Source organism: Schistocerca cancellata, chromosome 5 (genome assembly GCF_023864275.1).
Source record: "Schistocerca cancellata isolate TAMUIC-IGC-003103 chromosome 5, iqSchCanc2.1, whole genome shotgun sequence".
Taxonomy (NCBI): Eukaryota; Metazoa; Arthropoda; class Insecta; order Orthoptera; family Acrididae; genus Schistocerca; species Schistocerca cancellata.
This window is the reverse complement of record NC_064630.1, coordinates 422,406,493-422,423,274: the sequence shown is the minus strand read 5'-3', so window position 1 is coordinate 422,423,274 and position 16,782 is coordinate 422,406,493. Positions and strand designations below refer to the sequence as shown.

General features: G+C 41.5%; 1 protein-coding gene across 1 annotated transcript in view; it reads left to right on the top strand.

Moving 5' to 3' along the window:
• The first annotated feature begins 2,187 nt into the window (after window positions 1-2,187).
• LOC126187471 (importin-4-like) overlaps window positions 2,188-16,782 on the top strand; it is a 132,444-nt gene continuing 117,849 nt past the window's right edge. Inside the window, exons 1-2 of the mRNA XM_049928569.1 lie at window positions 2,188-2,329; window positions 2,562-2,734. Of these exons, the coding sequence (XP_049784526.1) occupies window positions 2,276-2,329; window positions 2,562-2,734 (227 nt within the window). The 5' untranslated portion in view covers window positions 2,188-2,275. The remainder of the gene's footprint in view (window positions 2,330-2,561; window positions 2,735-16,782) is intronic.

Sequence of the window (16,782 nt, the reverse complement as noted above, 5' to 3'; positions counted from 1 at the left end):
TCCTATAAGGCACGATGTAATGTCCATCTTTTTCCATAAAGACTTGAATACACGTCACTTTGTTTGGATCACAGACAATAGACAATAGCATCAGACCATCACTTTTCCCCCATTGTTCGGGTCCTTTTTAGAGTATTCAGCGTGGATACAAAGTGTTTATTATTGAGATAAATGTGTCGTTATATCACTTAAAACCTGTTTATTACATAGACCATTCCGATGCTGCGAGGATGGTCCTTAATAATCTTTCAGGGAAACCGCAAGGGGTCGCCGCTACTCTTCTTCTGTTATATGTCAACCACCAGTTGTTCACACGCTTTCAGGTAGAGCAGTGCACTGTCACCATCCAAAAGTGCCTGGTGCACCTGGATTTGCTAGATCTGCTAAAACTGTGTAAGTGAATAAGTGAATTGTGGTGAATCTGCATACATGGTCTAACTGAACTGACGAGCTACAGCTCTCTGTAAAGAGAGGGGGGAGGGGGAGAGGGGGTTATGTAATAGACTCGAGCTAATAATTGAGTCAAGTGTCCAGATAAATCTTTGCTATGGTATCTGAGGCTCTTTGGTACTTTTTGAGTATGTAGATGTTCCATGTTTTGTGCTCTGAAGAATATTGTGTTACATTGCTAATGAAGTACAGTATTATCTTCTAGTTTATGTTTTGTGGTGAATGTGATAAACTCCCCCAGGACATTATCAACCTCCCACACCTCCACGATCATAGCAGACATACAGGGGGTTTCCATAAGAACGTGCAAAAATTTAACAGCATGAACAATTTGAGGTAGGGAATCTGGGGTCAGAGAAGCCAGCTCGAGGAGATAACAGGAATAAGATCACAATACAGTGTACTTTTTTTATTAACATTGGTTACAGTTAACTGGATATACCATCACTGACACAATAAACATACCATTTGTACTTTATCTTGACAGCGTGACATCGGCAAACAAGATTGACGCACCATGACAAGTATCTCTGGTGTCGAATCACATCACAGGTAGCTACTATTCTGGCATCTAATTCCATCTCAGTGTCCACTAGGGTTTCATACATAAGTGACTTTAGATATCCTTGCAGGAAAAAGTCAAGGTGATTCAGGTCAAGTGACCTCACAGACTAAGGAATAAGACCTCCCCTTCCAATCCAGCGACCAGGAAATACTTCCTAGTAATCAGGCTCGTCCCCCTCGTTTCCTTGCTGGAAAATAAGAGTGTACATGTAAATAAACACCACAGTACATGTAAACTAAAACCCACGTCAGTTGTAAATTAGCTGGAAAACAGTAATGCTAGACAAAGCAGTTTCTCCGACCCCAGATTCCCTGTCTCAAATTGTTCAGTGGAGCATTCTCTGACTTGTGACATTTTTGCACGCTCTTACGAAAACACACTGTACGACACAGAGGTTCCGAAATGTGATTCTTGGCACATAAATCCACCGGCTATTAACAAGCCACAAAATTAATTACAAAGCAAATTTAGAAAAAAAAAACTTCCATATGGAATGTTCGATGAGTCAACCCTCTTTAAATCAATGGCACGTAACACAAATTAGCATAATTTTTGAGTAACAACCGACCTATTTCAAGACCTTAGGTCTGTTTTAAAAACGTAAGACAATACAGGTGGTACTTATGATCTGAAGAATGTTTTTACGACGTTCCACAAGGTCATGTTCACCGTACCATTTCCAAACTATTCGCTGATTGGTGATTTTAGTTTTGAAGTCGCTCCATTTGCTGGTTGACTTCGGCAACAGGTCGCTCAAGAAAAATCTGTGGTGGTGAAGTGGTAAAAGAAATCGATCTACGGATTTACGTCAAACCGTAAATCATATCGCTCTGCAAGATCACATTAATGTGCGAAAACTTATTTCTTTTTATACACTCCAGCCCTTGACAAAAGCGTCAATGGCACATTATGTCAGGCGATGCAAAGAAATAATATAAATAATTTTATCCACCCTAACAATCGTATGTGGCACTACGCAATGCCATCAACATTGATTAAAGGAAACGCAGAGTGCTCGTGTATCATTTTCGTAGCTGAAGAAATAACAACTTTTTACTTAATGATTTATGCAAATGTTCCATATAGGAACAGGTATACCTCCCAGTTCCTTTTCAGATGTGAGCAAATCCTTGCAAAAATCATGAAATGGACATTTGTTTACGCGTGTTATTCTTTGGGCAGTCTTTGAGGTTAAATATCTTTGACAAACCTTCGGCAACAGTAGATGTAGGTAAGAAGCGGTGCGGCAGTATTACGAGGATGGAGGAGATATTGAAAAAGCTGCTGGTGTCTGACAGTGCTGTCATTAAGGAGGTATATTCGAAGACGAACACGCAGTTAATTTTATTTTGTCACGTATCCACTTCGTATGAAATTACAATTTTCTTCTAATAAAAACTTCTGTAATACACTCTTCATACACGTGTTTTCATCTGTTGCTGTCGTTTATTCTGCTTCAGATAAAAAAGTGTTGTGCTATTTTTGCCATGATACGAAAACTTTGTATTTAAAGAATGTACTCCCACAACTTGTTATTAACTTCCAGGGCAGCAAAGAACTGAAAGAGGCTTTTAAGCAACCGGACGTTATACCACTTTTATGTAATGTTGTCGGGTCATCAGACAATCCTCAAATACGTCAATATGCTGCCGTATTGCTTAGGAAGAGGCTTGGACGAAGGAGACATTGGATGAAATTACCAGAGGATCTGAGAAATAAGTGAGTTGACTAAATAAACATCTTGTCGTAGAGAAAGTTGCTATTTAGCGTAGTCACTGCAAGTGAATGCGTTTTTTTTTTAATGCTAGCAGGTTTTATTTGCTACAGACAGTGCAAATCCATAGCAGTTTTTTGCAATTCTTGGTGTTTCCGCTGAAGCAAACAAGTCATTTTTTATGTAGTGTGAAATCTGACCTTATTAGTAGTTTGTTTAAAGTCCGCTAAGAAATAAAGGGTCATTGGAAAGGGTACAACAGACATCTTTCCCTAATCAGAGCTGGAGTTACTTGTTGGACCCCTCACCCCACTCACAAATCTTTTGTGTGTGTGTGTGTGTGTGTGTGTTTATAAAATTAATAGCCAATACGTTGAAGTGGCAGTGAAATTTGTGTGCCCTGTTCACATGACCTATTAAAGCATGCCTAAATTTAAGTAACACATATGCAACAAAATGTATATACCCACACACAATTTAAAATTGCAAAACAAAGGCCTTCACTTGTAATGTTACTATTGCTTATAAGGCAAATGATTGAAGGGTAATAAATCAGTATGTGAAGTGGCAATGAAGATGAGAAGGAAATAAAAGCTCAAAATTTCTGAGGAAGAATTACTGGAGAAAATGATCATAATGTAAACTGTTGTCACGAAACAAAATAAGGTAACACGTTTTGGCCCAATGATGACAGTATCAGAAGGATTTTAAACATGAAATAATGTAGGGCTTAATGTACAAAAATGATAAATGGCTTAGGCTGCATCATTCATGAAGTTCATGGTCACAAAATATCAGGAATTTTTCTTAAATAATCTCTAGTGGACAAATTAGATACTGCCCGCAGCAATTTCTTCAATTGAAGTACAAATGAATGTCAAAATGTGAAAAGTTTGAAGGTGCCAAACAAATGTACTGCTTGCTGTGTGTTAGTCTTTAGAATCATTGCATGTAAAACATTGTCATTTAAAAGTAGTGCTTTTGAGGTTGCTTATATTGTTGGACATGACATATAGTTCATTTTTGTCAGTAAATGACATGGGAGTTTTAAAAATGCAGCAGGTACAGAATGAGATTTGAAAGTCACTGTTCTTGGAGTTGACCTGATTAAATTGAGAGAGTACTTTTATTTATTTATTGTTCCGTGGGCCCAAATTAAGAAGTCTCCATGGTCATGGAACGAGTCAGTACATGAAATTATAACGCAATAGTAGAATCAGATAAAATGAAATATAAGAAAGATATTCAGGCGACAATGCGTAAGTTTAAATAAAGAAAATCAACGATGTAACACTAGAATTTGATTAATTTTTCAGTTCTTCCAGGAGCTCCTCGACAGGAGTGAGCCAAGAGGAAACTCTTCAGTTTAGACTTAAAGTGTTTGGTCTACTGCTAAGATTTTTGAGTTCTTGTGGTAGCTTGTTGAAAATGGATACAGCAGAATACTGCACTCCTTTCTGCACATGAGTCAAGGAAGTGCGTTCCACATGCAGAGTTGATTTCTGCCTAATATTAACTGAGTGAAAGCTGCTAACTCTTTGGAATAAGCTAATATTGCTAACAACAAACGACATTAAAGAAAATATATACCGTGAGGGCAATGTCAGAATTCCCAGACTATTGAACAGCCTGTTTTTGAGCCAAAAATACCCTTTTTGAATCAAAAGAATTACCCCAAAAAATACCATATGACATAAGTGTATGAAAATATGCGAAGTAGACTACTTTTCGTGTTGAACTGTCACTTATTTCAGATACTGTTCTAATGGTAAATAAATCACCGTTTAGTTTCTGAACAAGATCCTGAACATGGGCTTCCCACAACAGCTGACTACCTATCCGAACGCCTAGGAACTGTTCCGTTTCGCTTATAATATGCCCATTCTGTCTGATCAAAATATCAGTTCTTGTTGAATTGTGAGTTAGAAACTGTAAAAACTGAGTCTTACTGTGATTTAGCATCAAATTATTTTCCACAAGCCACGAACTTATTTCATGAACTACATTATTTGATACTGTTTCAATATTACACACAGGATCCTTCACTACCAAGCTGGTGTCATCATCAAACAGAAATATTTTTGGATTTTTTCTCACCTTGGCCAACATCAGAATTAGGGAAACGGCGTGATTAATAACAGAAAAAGTCGTTTGGCTGGGAATGTAGGTGTGCCAGTGCTGGGCCAGGAAATGCCTAAAATGTCAGACATATAAGGTTAATAGGCATATCGGTTCCTGTTGGTGATTTTTCCCTCTCCTTCTGGTAGATTTTCTCATTTACATGTGGATACCGTAGGCTGTCTCCCTCTGTTTTACTAGATAGCCAGAAGCAGTACCTATTTAGGATATTTTGGCAATTTCAGTGGCTCACATTTTGGTTTCTAATAGGTTCTTGTGTTTTGGCATCCCACAGATAACAACTTCAGAGAGGGGTCGTCAATAATACTAGAAGGCATATCATTTATATAAATAAGAAACAGCAGTGGCCCCAGCACCGACCCTTGGGGAATGCCCCACTTAAGTGGCCCATTGGGACTGAACATCACTACCACTATCAATATTGCAGAGAATTACCGAGAATTACCTTCTGCTTTCTGTTCTTAAAGTGAGAGGGAACCAATTGTAAGCTACTCCCCTTACTCCATAATGGTCCAAATTCTGCAGTAATATTTTGTGGTCAACACAGGCAAAAGCCTTTGTTAAATCAAACAAAACACCTAGCATTTGCAACCTTTTATTTAATCCATCCAAACCCTCACAGAGAAAAGGGAATATAGCATTTTCAGTTGTTAAACCATTTCTAAAACCAAACTGTACATTTGACAGCAAATTATGTGAATTTCAATGCTCCAGTAACCTTGTATATACAACCCTCTCGATAACTTTAGCAAACACCGATGGCATAGAAATAGGTCTAAAATTGTCGACATTATCCCTGTCTTCCTTTTTATAAAGTGGCTTCACTACCGCGTACTTTAATCAGTCAGGAAACTGACCACTCGTAAAGGAAAAGTTACAGATATGGCTAAGTACTGGGCTAACATACATAGAACAATACTTCAGTATTCTGCTAGATACCCCGTCATATCCATGAGAGTTCTTGGTCTTTAGTGATTTAATAATTAACTCAATCTCCCTCTTGTCAGTATCATGGAGGAGCATTTCAGGTAACAGTCTCGGAACACTTTTTTCTACGAGCACTATATGATTCCCTGTTGGGACTAGGTTTCTATTTAGTTCACCTGCTATATTCAGAAAGTGATTATTAAATACTGTACATATATGCGACTTATCAGTAACACGGACATTCCCACTACGCACTGATTCTATATCCTCGACCTGTCTCTGCAGACCAGCCACTTCCTTTACGACTGACCGTATGATTTTAATTTTATCCTGAGACTTAGCTAATAACTTTTTTAAGTAGCTTACAATACTGTTTGTAGTGGGCTACTGCATTTAGATTTTGACTGTTTCTAACGTTTTGATATAATTGCCACTTAATTCTACAGGATATTCTTATCCCTCTAGTCAGCCACCCAGGTTGCCTGTTTGTGCTAGTACCCTGTTTTGAACGTTCTAATGGAAAGCAACTTTCAAAGAGCACGAGAAAAGTCTTGAGGAAAGCATTATATTTATTGTCTACTGTATCAGCACTATAAACATCTTGCCACTCTTGTTCCTTGATAAGGTTTACAAAGGTCTCTACAGCAAGTGGGTCAGCTTTCCTAAGAAGTTGATAACTTTATTTAACTGTGTTGCAACACAAAAATCTTTGAGTTAAAATTTGTGCATCATGATCTGAAAGGCCATTCATCTTTTTGTTAACAGAATGCCCTTCTAGTAATGAGGAATGAACAAAAATGTTGTCTATGGTTGTTCTACTGTTCCCTTGCACACTCGTTGGAAAGAATACGGTTTGCATAAGATTATATGAATTAAGGTGGTCTACCAGCAACCTTTTCCTTGCACAATCACTTGCACAATTAATATTGAAGTCACCACATATAACTAACTTTTGGTACTACCTATAAAGTGAGCCAAGAACCTCCTCAAGCTGTAGCAAAAATGTTGTGAAATCGGACTCTGGGGATCTATGAATAACAAGTTAGAAGCTTAACTCCACGAAATTTAACCACACCTGCACAACATTCAAACACCTTTTCAGTGCAATACTTCAAAACAGCAATTGACTCAAATGGGATACCGTTTTTCGCATACATGGCTACTCCCCCACACCGCAAAGAGCTCCTAGAAAAGATGCCAGCCAAACTGTATCCTGGTAAAGGAAGCCTCTGAATTATCTCCTTCTTTAAGAAATGTTCAGATATACCAATAATTTCAGAGTCAACATCTATAAGCAGTTCACTAACTTTATCTCTAATACCTTGTATATTTTGATGAAATATACTAATTCCCTCATTAATCGGATACCTAAGTTTTGTCGAAAGTGGTTCCTTTGTTAGAGAGACTTTCCTTAAGCAGGAATACCTATCAGTGGACTTCATCTAAAAAAAGGTGCAGCTCTAACACCCACTACTACAGGAATTTTCCCATGAGTGATCCCACCACCCCCACCTATGCTGTCACCTATAAGCTTTGCCAACCTCCCCTTTCCGTACCTGTTGAGGTGCAGGCCATGTCTAGTGAAACCTGTCCTGCTGATAGACTCCACAGACACAACTGAAATGGGACTCATGCCTTTTGTCATCAGTGCACCCCCAAGTCTCATGTTATTACACCTGACAGCTATATTAACATGAGGCCGATCGTGACGTTCTACGAAATGCACATTCATGTTGCCAGTCTGAGTGGCTATCTTTTCCAGGTCATCATCTATGTCATACTCCCCATCCCCATCAATACTATTACCAGCCCCACCCACAATCACTACCTGATCCTCTTTAGTAAAATCCCTACATAACCCCCCTATGTTAAGTCACCTGATCCAATCTTGGATTAGGCTTCACAATGCTGGTGACCTGGTACTCACTCCCCAACACTTCCTGCAACTGCTGGCCTACACTTCTGCCATGAGAACTACCTAACAGCAGAACCACCTCCTTTCTCTTAGACTTTTCAGCTGTCCCAGCCACTGTAACTGCTGAGGTCTGCTGCATACATCCTACATCTACAGCTACTAGAGATTCCTCTCCACTAGACTCTGACAGTTGGTCGTATCTATTGCAAACAGTAGCTTACTAGTAATTGGTTTTAATCTTGCTAGCCTGACACACAGGCTACTGTCATTCTTTAGTTCTGAAGATTTCAAAATGAAAATATAATTTTATAGGACGAATGCCCCATATAGCAATCCCCCTTCCCCTCTCCCCATCCCACCAATCGAGTCTACTATAGAAGGAAGATTGTAAATTATGGACATTAAGAGGCAGATGCAGTTCATTAAGTTGGGGATCTGACTTCATGGAACTTAACAGCTGTGGTAATCATAGTAGTGAGTGCTCAACTGATATTTGCAGAACCTAAAAAGTCTTGTGGGGCAGCTACCTACTTTGTTACATTTTTCATTGTGTTTCAACAGCAGTACTACTGTGGTAGTCAGCTCCTGAAATGCATTTTGCAAATAAAGCAGAACACTTTTGCAACATTTTCAGTGAGGTGATGGCTCCTTTTGTATTCTGTTATAAAAATCTGCTCGCCAATAAATTTTAGTACAGTAGTACTTCACTTGGTGGTAGCAAATTTGGACCCTGATACAGAAAATTTCAGAACCAGTATTTGGCTAGCAGTAATTTAGATTCACATGTACACTGATGCCACAGGATAATTGTAAAATGGATCTGTATTGTCTCATAGTATGAGAGTATGGCAGTGGCATTGCCTTGATTTTGCTACCATAATTGAGTAGTATTGTCGTTCTGAAACTAGGTTAAATCCTCTTTTCTTATCTCATTTTGTTATAACGTTGAAACTGTGGAATTGTGCTGATGTCTACCTAATGTATATACAGTGACATTTCATTGGATAAGACAGTGATGCAGTGTAATTACTGAACTGTTTGCAGGGATGATTAGTTGTGGTGGGAAAGCAAGGGCATGTGTCCACAGCTGTTCAAAGTAGCAAATTGCAAAATAACAGCCATACTATGTTTCGTACAGTGAGTTGTAGCCACTGTCAAATACTGATAGAGATATAACTGCAGAAAACATAATGTATTCAGAAAAAAGTGAGAACAGTTGTAAGAATGTAAAATACATTCACCATAACAATAAAGATAATTCATTCCCATGAGACAGAGAACAATTTAATAATGCAAAGTAATGTGGGGTGTACACTGAGCAGCAAAAATTGGTTGCTGAAAATGGCAGCCAGTCCAATACAGCACTGACATTGTCATCCAGTATTTCCAGATTACATAGAAAATGCGTGGAAGAGGCATTATTACCAGAACTATAAAGCAAGTGTTGTCAGTATCCTAGTTAGGTAAATTTTTGCTGGTAGTCTTTGTAGCTGAATAGTCAATCCTTTGGCATTCTGTATAAAGAGCAAAGGTTAGTTTCCACATAACATTATTTTCTATGTTGCCACAAGAGAAATTTACTACATGAAAGACATCTGACCAGTATGACGTATTGTTACATCATTTTCTACAGTAGGTATTATAGTTCAGAGATTGTTAGTCCACCAATATGAGCTGACTCTGATTTCTGCCAAAAATTATAATTGATATCAAAATAGTGACAAACTGATTCCGTCAGTCTGTAATCAAATTTTATAAAACCAATCAGCAGCCACCCAATCACTAGTTTTTATGGTGACTTATTACTAAAATGTCAAGAGGAGGCTATGCGTATTGACTCAAGATTTTGGTGCACATAAACATACTAGTAAGGGGCTAATAAAAGTAACTTCTGTAGATTGGTTCAGGTCACTAGGCCTTAGTTAAAAATGTTGGTATATGTAAACCCTGTATAGGATAATGAGCTTACAAACACATTATGGTAAAACCCTTAAAGTGTGGTGGATTGGAAACTTAATTCTGTGTTTGATGCACACGGTGCTGGCAAAGAGTTCTTGTACTGCAAAGCAAACAGCTGTCACGGAGAAGCTCCATGATCAGCTCTGCAGATTAACATTTGCTGAAGAAAACATCATAAACTAGTGGAATCTAGTAGGAGCCTGCTGATTGACCAGCTCCTTTCCAATGTTCATCTGTGTCTAAAGGATGACACTCCTACCCACTTCATTGCCCACCCTTCTTTGCTATCAACCTCATGATCTCTTAGTCTTGTGGCTTCATTACGATCGTCGCTACACAGCGGTCTTAATGACATTGGCCACTTTCTAGTGTCCTGTCACTCCCTTGTCTGAGAAATTGCCACAATGAGTGCTTTGAAGAGCCAACTTGCCATTCTCTGCCTCTGTTGCCACCTTTACCCTCTCACACTGCATTGATTAGGTTGGGGGGAAGGCTCCAGTTTGCCACTGGAACTGCTTAGTCTCCTTTCTACAGGCCACCTCCACTGCTGGCTGCTGGCATGTTGGAGCAAAGGATTGCAACTGCTGTTCAGGATTGCCGAAGAGTCCTGAAACGTCTTGAATGACATCATTCACAATCACCCTCCTCACTTTTACACCTTCATGCTAAGACTCTCAATGTAAACACAGTAAGAAGGAATGCTGGGAGCACTGTCTCCTCTGTGAAAGTGTAATATGCTTCTTCATCCAAAATTAAGGCTAAGCTCCATTGTCTTCCTGGTCACCAAAGAAAGAAAAGACTGTACCCTCTTTCTTCCTCCAGGGTGGTCTTCCAAACAACACATTGGTTCTTGCTAAACACCTTATGACCCACTTTTTGGTAGCATCAGTATTCTCTTCTTACCTGGAAGCCTTCCAAACAAATTAATGAGAAGTTGAAGGTGTTTCCCTGTGCTGCACTCCTTAAGACACCAAATTATATAGTGAACCTTTCAGTGACTGGGAATTGATTCAGACTGGTGTCTTGGCCCAGGCCTGTATCCAGTTAAAGATTAGGTAATCTTATGTCTGATGGTTACTCAAAGGCTGTCTATTAAAGATCCTCAACCATATTTGGCTCAAAAGTCTTTCCTTCACAATGCTTAGAAAGTATTGTTGTACCAGTCATTAAGCTGGGTAAAATCCCAATGTCCTTAAACAGCTAATGACACATTAGCCTCACCAACAAGCCCTACAGATCCCTTGAAATGGTGGTTGCCCATTGATTATGCTAGGTTCTTGAACCTTGGTGCCTTTAGTTACCCTATTAGTGTGGTTTCCTAGATGATGATCTACAACTGACCATCTGGTTAGTTTGGAATTGACAACCGGCTAGGCTTTTTATAAACACCAACATCTCATCAGTCTTTTTTTATGTACAGAAAGCATAGGATAGTGCTTGGCCCCATCACATTTTACTTATATCCACCACCCCTTTGAGCCTTCGTACCGTAGATGGTACTTAGCTCAGCTCTCCATGGCTGCAAGAGAATGGCACGCCACAGGCCTCCGTGTGGAATGTTATACTCTCCATTGCCATCAGTGGGCTAGTGGCCTGTCTGGGCTACTGCTCACCTTGAGTTTTATGTCAATAACTTGAGCATTTGGTACAGCTCCCAGTCTAGCCTTTGCTGAACACAAGCTCCAAGGTCCCATCCAAAGGCCCTTCATATATACCCTTTCTTATGTTTTCCAATTCTTTCAGGCAGGTATGCGGTTCATGCATTTCTCTTATATCATGGTTCATCGTGACACAGAACTCTGCACAAGTGCTATTGTGGCCCATTCTTCCTTCCTGGGCTGCATTTCCTTCTCTGTGCCCATTCTTTCCTGTTCTTGCTACTTTCCCTTCCCTGTCCCTGCTCCTTTCCCTCTGCTGCCACCTTCCCTTCTCTTGGTGTTCTTACTTAAGTTGCCTGACTATACACTTGGTTTCTTCTACTCTTTCCACTTTTTGTTCCTCTTGCTTTTTCCTTTTCACCCTCTTTTACTTCCTCCCCCCTCCCCCCCCTTTGGGGTGTGACCTCCATTTCTATATCTTTTCTCTGTGGTGTGAGTTATTTGGTGAACAACTCCCTCTCTAGCATCTTTGGTGGGATTCCTCCTCCCTCTTCCTTCCCTGTCATAGTGCCCTCCCCCAGCTCCACTATGTCACTAGCACATGTAGCCAGTCTGTGTAGTGGGGCTGTTACATATCCATTTAGTTGAGATCCCTGACAACAAAGGTATCCATTTCAACACATGAGCTGTTGCCTCCCAGTGCGTGCTTAGGAGTTACTGCTTGTCATTCTGGAGCATCGGAACTTCTGGCAATGGCCACCATGTTAGATGTCCCCTGCTGTATTTGGGTGATGCTCACGGGGTGAAACATCCCCGGACTGGAGTGGGTGGTATCAGGACAGACACTTTGCATATGAAACGTGTTATGCTCCAAAATACTGGTCATCTCTTTTGTTGGCAGTGGATCATTTACTGCTGCTTCTTATGACCCTGTGGCCTTCCCTTCCCTGGCTACACTGAGAGAGGAAGAGCTCACTGGCTTGGGTGAAACACTTTTCCCCACTACCTGATGTATACTAATATGGACAAGGACACATTCACCATCACAAAACCATAACTTTGTGTGGAAAATAATGAAGGCAGGTTTGGTGAAGTGGAATCCCTCAGTAAGATGCGGTCGGGTTCACTGTTGATCAGAACTTCTGCTGCCACCCAAACTGCATCCATACATTCATATTTGTGACCATGTTGGTGACATCCCAGTGTCCATTACTCCTTACTAGTCTTTTGAGTATGGCTCAGGGAGCAATTTTTCGTAAGGGCCTCATCCTTCAAACTGATGAGGAACACCAGGCCAATCTGGAACAATGGGGCTTTCATTTTGTTGGGTTCAGAATCACATTAATACAGGCACTTTTACTCTGGCATTTAAGGGACATACTCTACCAGAGAAGGTCAAGGTTGTGTGTTATCGGTGTGACATGAAGCCGTATGTCCCACCACCCAAGAGAAGTTTTCAGTGTTTGCATTTCGGGCATGTCTTCCCACTGTACGGATGACCCTCAGTGTGATGAATATGGACATCCACTCCGTGAGGGGAGTCCTTCAGTTCCATTGCCCATGTCTGTTAATTGTCATGCCCATCACTCTCCACACTCACCAGATTGCCCGATTTATAAGGAGGAAAAGAAGATAACAGGAGTAAAAGGGCCACGATTGTTTATTCGACATTGAGGTTCTTCAGAAATATGACTGTTTTCATCCTGTGTTGATGACACACATCTCAGCATGTGTTAGATCTTTTTCCCCCTTCTCCCTCATCCTTACCCCTGTACTACTCCTTGCTCCTCTCCCCTGCATTTCCCATGCCCTCCACTCCATGTGCCACTCTACCTCCCTGGCCGGAGAAGTGTCAGCTTCCTGTACCCACTGGCGAAGGAGCTTCCTCCTTATTGACACATTTCTTGCAGACCATGACTTATACCTACTTAATGATGGTTCCCCTATTCATCTTAGTGCCACCTATGGAACTTCATCTGCCATGACCTTCTGCTCACTTCCCCTCCCCTTCTTCCTTCCCCACACTCGTCAACACACTATGACCTCTGACAGTGACCACTTCCTGTTATTTCTCATATTCCCTTCCCATCTCCTTATGGCTAGGTTATCCTGCTAAGCTTTCCATTGTGCTGATTGGCCTCTGTGTGCCTGCCATGTCATGTTTACATGTTCCTTATGATGTTGTATTTATGGAGTTATCCGTGATCTATCTGATAAGATAATTCATGCCACCAGCTTATCCATTCCCTGCTTGGCAGGCTCCTTTCACTGCTAGCATGTTCTAAGTTGAAGCACAGCCATTGCCACTGGCATCTATGATCGCCATTGCCCCATGAAACGTCTTAGGTGGCACCTGTCCTCCACCGGTCTATTTATCTTTAAAAGTCTTCATGCCAAAGCCGTTAATTAATCAGATAATCAGGTGTGTTGGGAACACTTTGTCTCCTCCCTAAGTTCTGCAGTCCCTTTGTCATGGCCATGGGCTACACTCTGCACCCTCAAAGGTTGTCAGTAACAGTCTTTCATTCTGGGCCTTGTCCTTCCAGGTGGCCTTTGTATGATCCATCAGTTCTCACAGAAAAACTTGACCCATTTTGGGACAGCATTGGCATCAGCCTCCTATTCTGCTGCCTTCCTCCCCCAGAAACAGTGAGGTGAAGCTTCCCACTTAGGTTTTACCCCTTGTCAGGTGAAATCCTACAGTGAACCATTTACAGAACGGGAGCTTCTTCTGGTCTTCTCTTCTTCTTCCCACAATTCAGCTCCTGGCCTTGATTCCATCCATAACCAACTACTTCAACACCTGAATCATCCACAGTGGCAATATCTCCTCCAGGTGTTCATATTTGACTCGAAGGCATTTTCCCCTCTCATTGGAAAGCGGTATTATGGTTCTTGTCTTTAAGCCTGGCAAGGTCCATCGTCCCTTGATAGTTACTGGCCGATCAGTGTGCCCAATGTCCCCTTCAGGTTAAAACAACAGATGGTGGCTTGTTGGCTCATTTGCGTCCTTGTATCTCGGTACCTTTTATCTCCTTCCCAATATGGCTTTTGAGAGAGACAGTCTCTGATCAATAGTCTGCTTCGATTGGAAACCATTGTTTGGCAGTCCTTTTCTTAGTGATGCCACCTTGTCGTAGTTTCCTTCAATCTTCTAAAGCCTATAACACAGATTGGCACCATCACATCCTCCTTACACTCCATGAGTGTTCCCTCCCCCCCCCCCCCCCTCCAATTTTTATTAGCCAGTTCCTATCCCACTGATCACCATTTTCAGCTCTCTGCAGACCCAGGAGAAATGCATTCCACAGGGCTCCATGTTAAGTGTCATTTTTCTCATTGCTATTACATCTACATCTACATCTACATTTATACTCCGCAAGCCACCCAACGGTGTGTGGCGGAGGGCACTTTACGTGCCACTGTCATTACCTCCCTTTCCTGTTCCAGTCGCGTATGGTTTGCGGGAAGAACGACTGTCTGAAAGCCTCTGTGCGCGCTCTAATCTCTCTAATTTTACATTCGTGATCTCCTCGGGAGGTATAAGTAGGGGGAAGCAATATATTCGATACCTCATCCAGAAACGCACCCTCTCGAAACCTGGCGAGCAAGCTACACCGCGATGCAGAGCGCCTCTCTTGCAGAGTCTGCCACTTGAGTTTGTTAAACATCTCCGTAATGCTATCACGGTTACCTAATAACCCTGTGACGAAACGCGCCGCTCTTCTTTGGATCTTCTCTATCTTCTCCGTCAACCCGATCTGGTACGGATCCCACACTGATGAGCAATACTCAAGTATAGGTCGAACGAGTGTTTTGTAAGCCACCTCCTTTGTTGATGGACTACATTTTCTAAGGACTCTCCCAATGAATCTCAACCTGGTACCTGCCTTACCAACAATTAATTTTATATGATCATTCCACTTCAAATCGTTCCGCACGCATACTCCCAGATATTTTACAGAAGTAACTGCTACCAGTGTTTGTTCCGCTATCATATAATCATACAATAAAGGATCCTTCTTTCTATGTATTCTCAATACATTACATTTGTCTATGTTAAGGGTCAGTTGCCACTCCCTGCACCAAGTACCTATCCGCTGCAGATCTTCCTGCATTTCGCTACAATTCTCTAATGCTGCAACTTCTCTGTATATTACAGCATTAATGGACTTTGGGGCTTCTGCTGGACTGTTGGTTACCCCTGCTCTATATGTGGATGATTTCTGTATTTAGGCAAGCCGCCTCTCAGTGGATTCTGTGGAACATCTCCAGGATGCCATCTGATTTGCTTCCATGTGAACAGACTTGCATAGTTTTCAGTTCTCCCCCTTAAGTCGAGGCTGGTGCATTTATGTCGCCATATTACGGTCCGTCCTGATCCGGAGCTCTACCTCAATGCCCAACACCTGACTGTGGTCCCCAAATTCTGTTTCTTGGGTGTTCGTTTTGACAAGGAGTTTACTTGGTTGCCCCAGATCCGTCATATGAAGATTGGCTGTTTGCATAAACTTACTGTACTTCACTTCCTTGCCAACACCACTTGGGGCACAGATTGGTTGATTCTTCTCCACCTTTATTGGATATCAGTTTTGTCTTGTCTGGACTGTGGTTGTAAAGTTCATGGATCAGCTGCCCCTTTCATGCTGCTCCTCTTGGACCCAGTTCATCATGGTGTCTGTTTAGCCACTGATGCCTTTCACACCAACACTGGGAAAAGTCTTATGTTTGATGCTGGAATCCTTCCCCTTTCTGTTCGGCAGTCACAGCTGCTGATTTTCTATGTTGTCACTATCTGCTCTTTCCCTGCACACCCCTGCTAGTATTTTTGTTGCTTTGGAACATTGCCTGCACTCAGATTGGTTTATAAGTTAGGCTCCGTCTTGCTTCTCCTCATGGCATTTTCCATCTTCCCTTATCTTGTTGTTGTTGTTGTTGTTCTTCTTCTTCTTCTTCACCACATTCGCTCTCAACCACCTTCACTTGGTTAGTTCATCAGCCCTGAATTTGGACAGATCTATTCCAGGGCTCAAAACCCCCATCACTACAATGGTGGCCCACTCTTACAGGAGTGTCAGGGTGCTATTGTTTTTCTACACTGATGGCTCTAAATCTGCTGATCACATGGGATGTACTGTCACATCTTTTGTTGGCACTGAAGATCATCTCTTGCCTGCCATGTATGGGTTGTTTGCTGTAGAACTGATGGCCTTCTATTTGGCCCTCTAACTTATTAAAAGGTCCTCCTTCACCTGAGTTTTGTTGTGTACTGACTCAATGAGTGGCCTTTAGGTTAGGTGTTTTTCAAGCCACCTCTTGGCTTCTGCCATCCACAACCTTCTTGTGAATCTTGGTGCTGCTGATTGTTCGGTTCACTTACATTGGGCTCCCGAGTAGTGAATTGCCAAATGTCCGAGGGAGAGCAGACATCTACCACCCGTTCTGTGACCCCTCTAGGGGCAGATTTGTGGCTTTACGTCCAATTCCTTTTTCCTTACTAGTGAGATGACTCCCC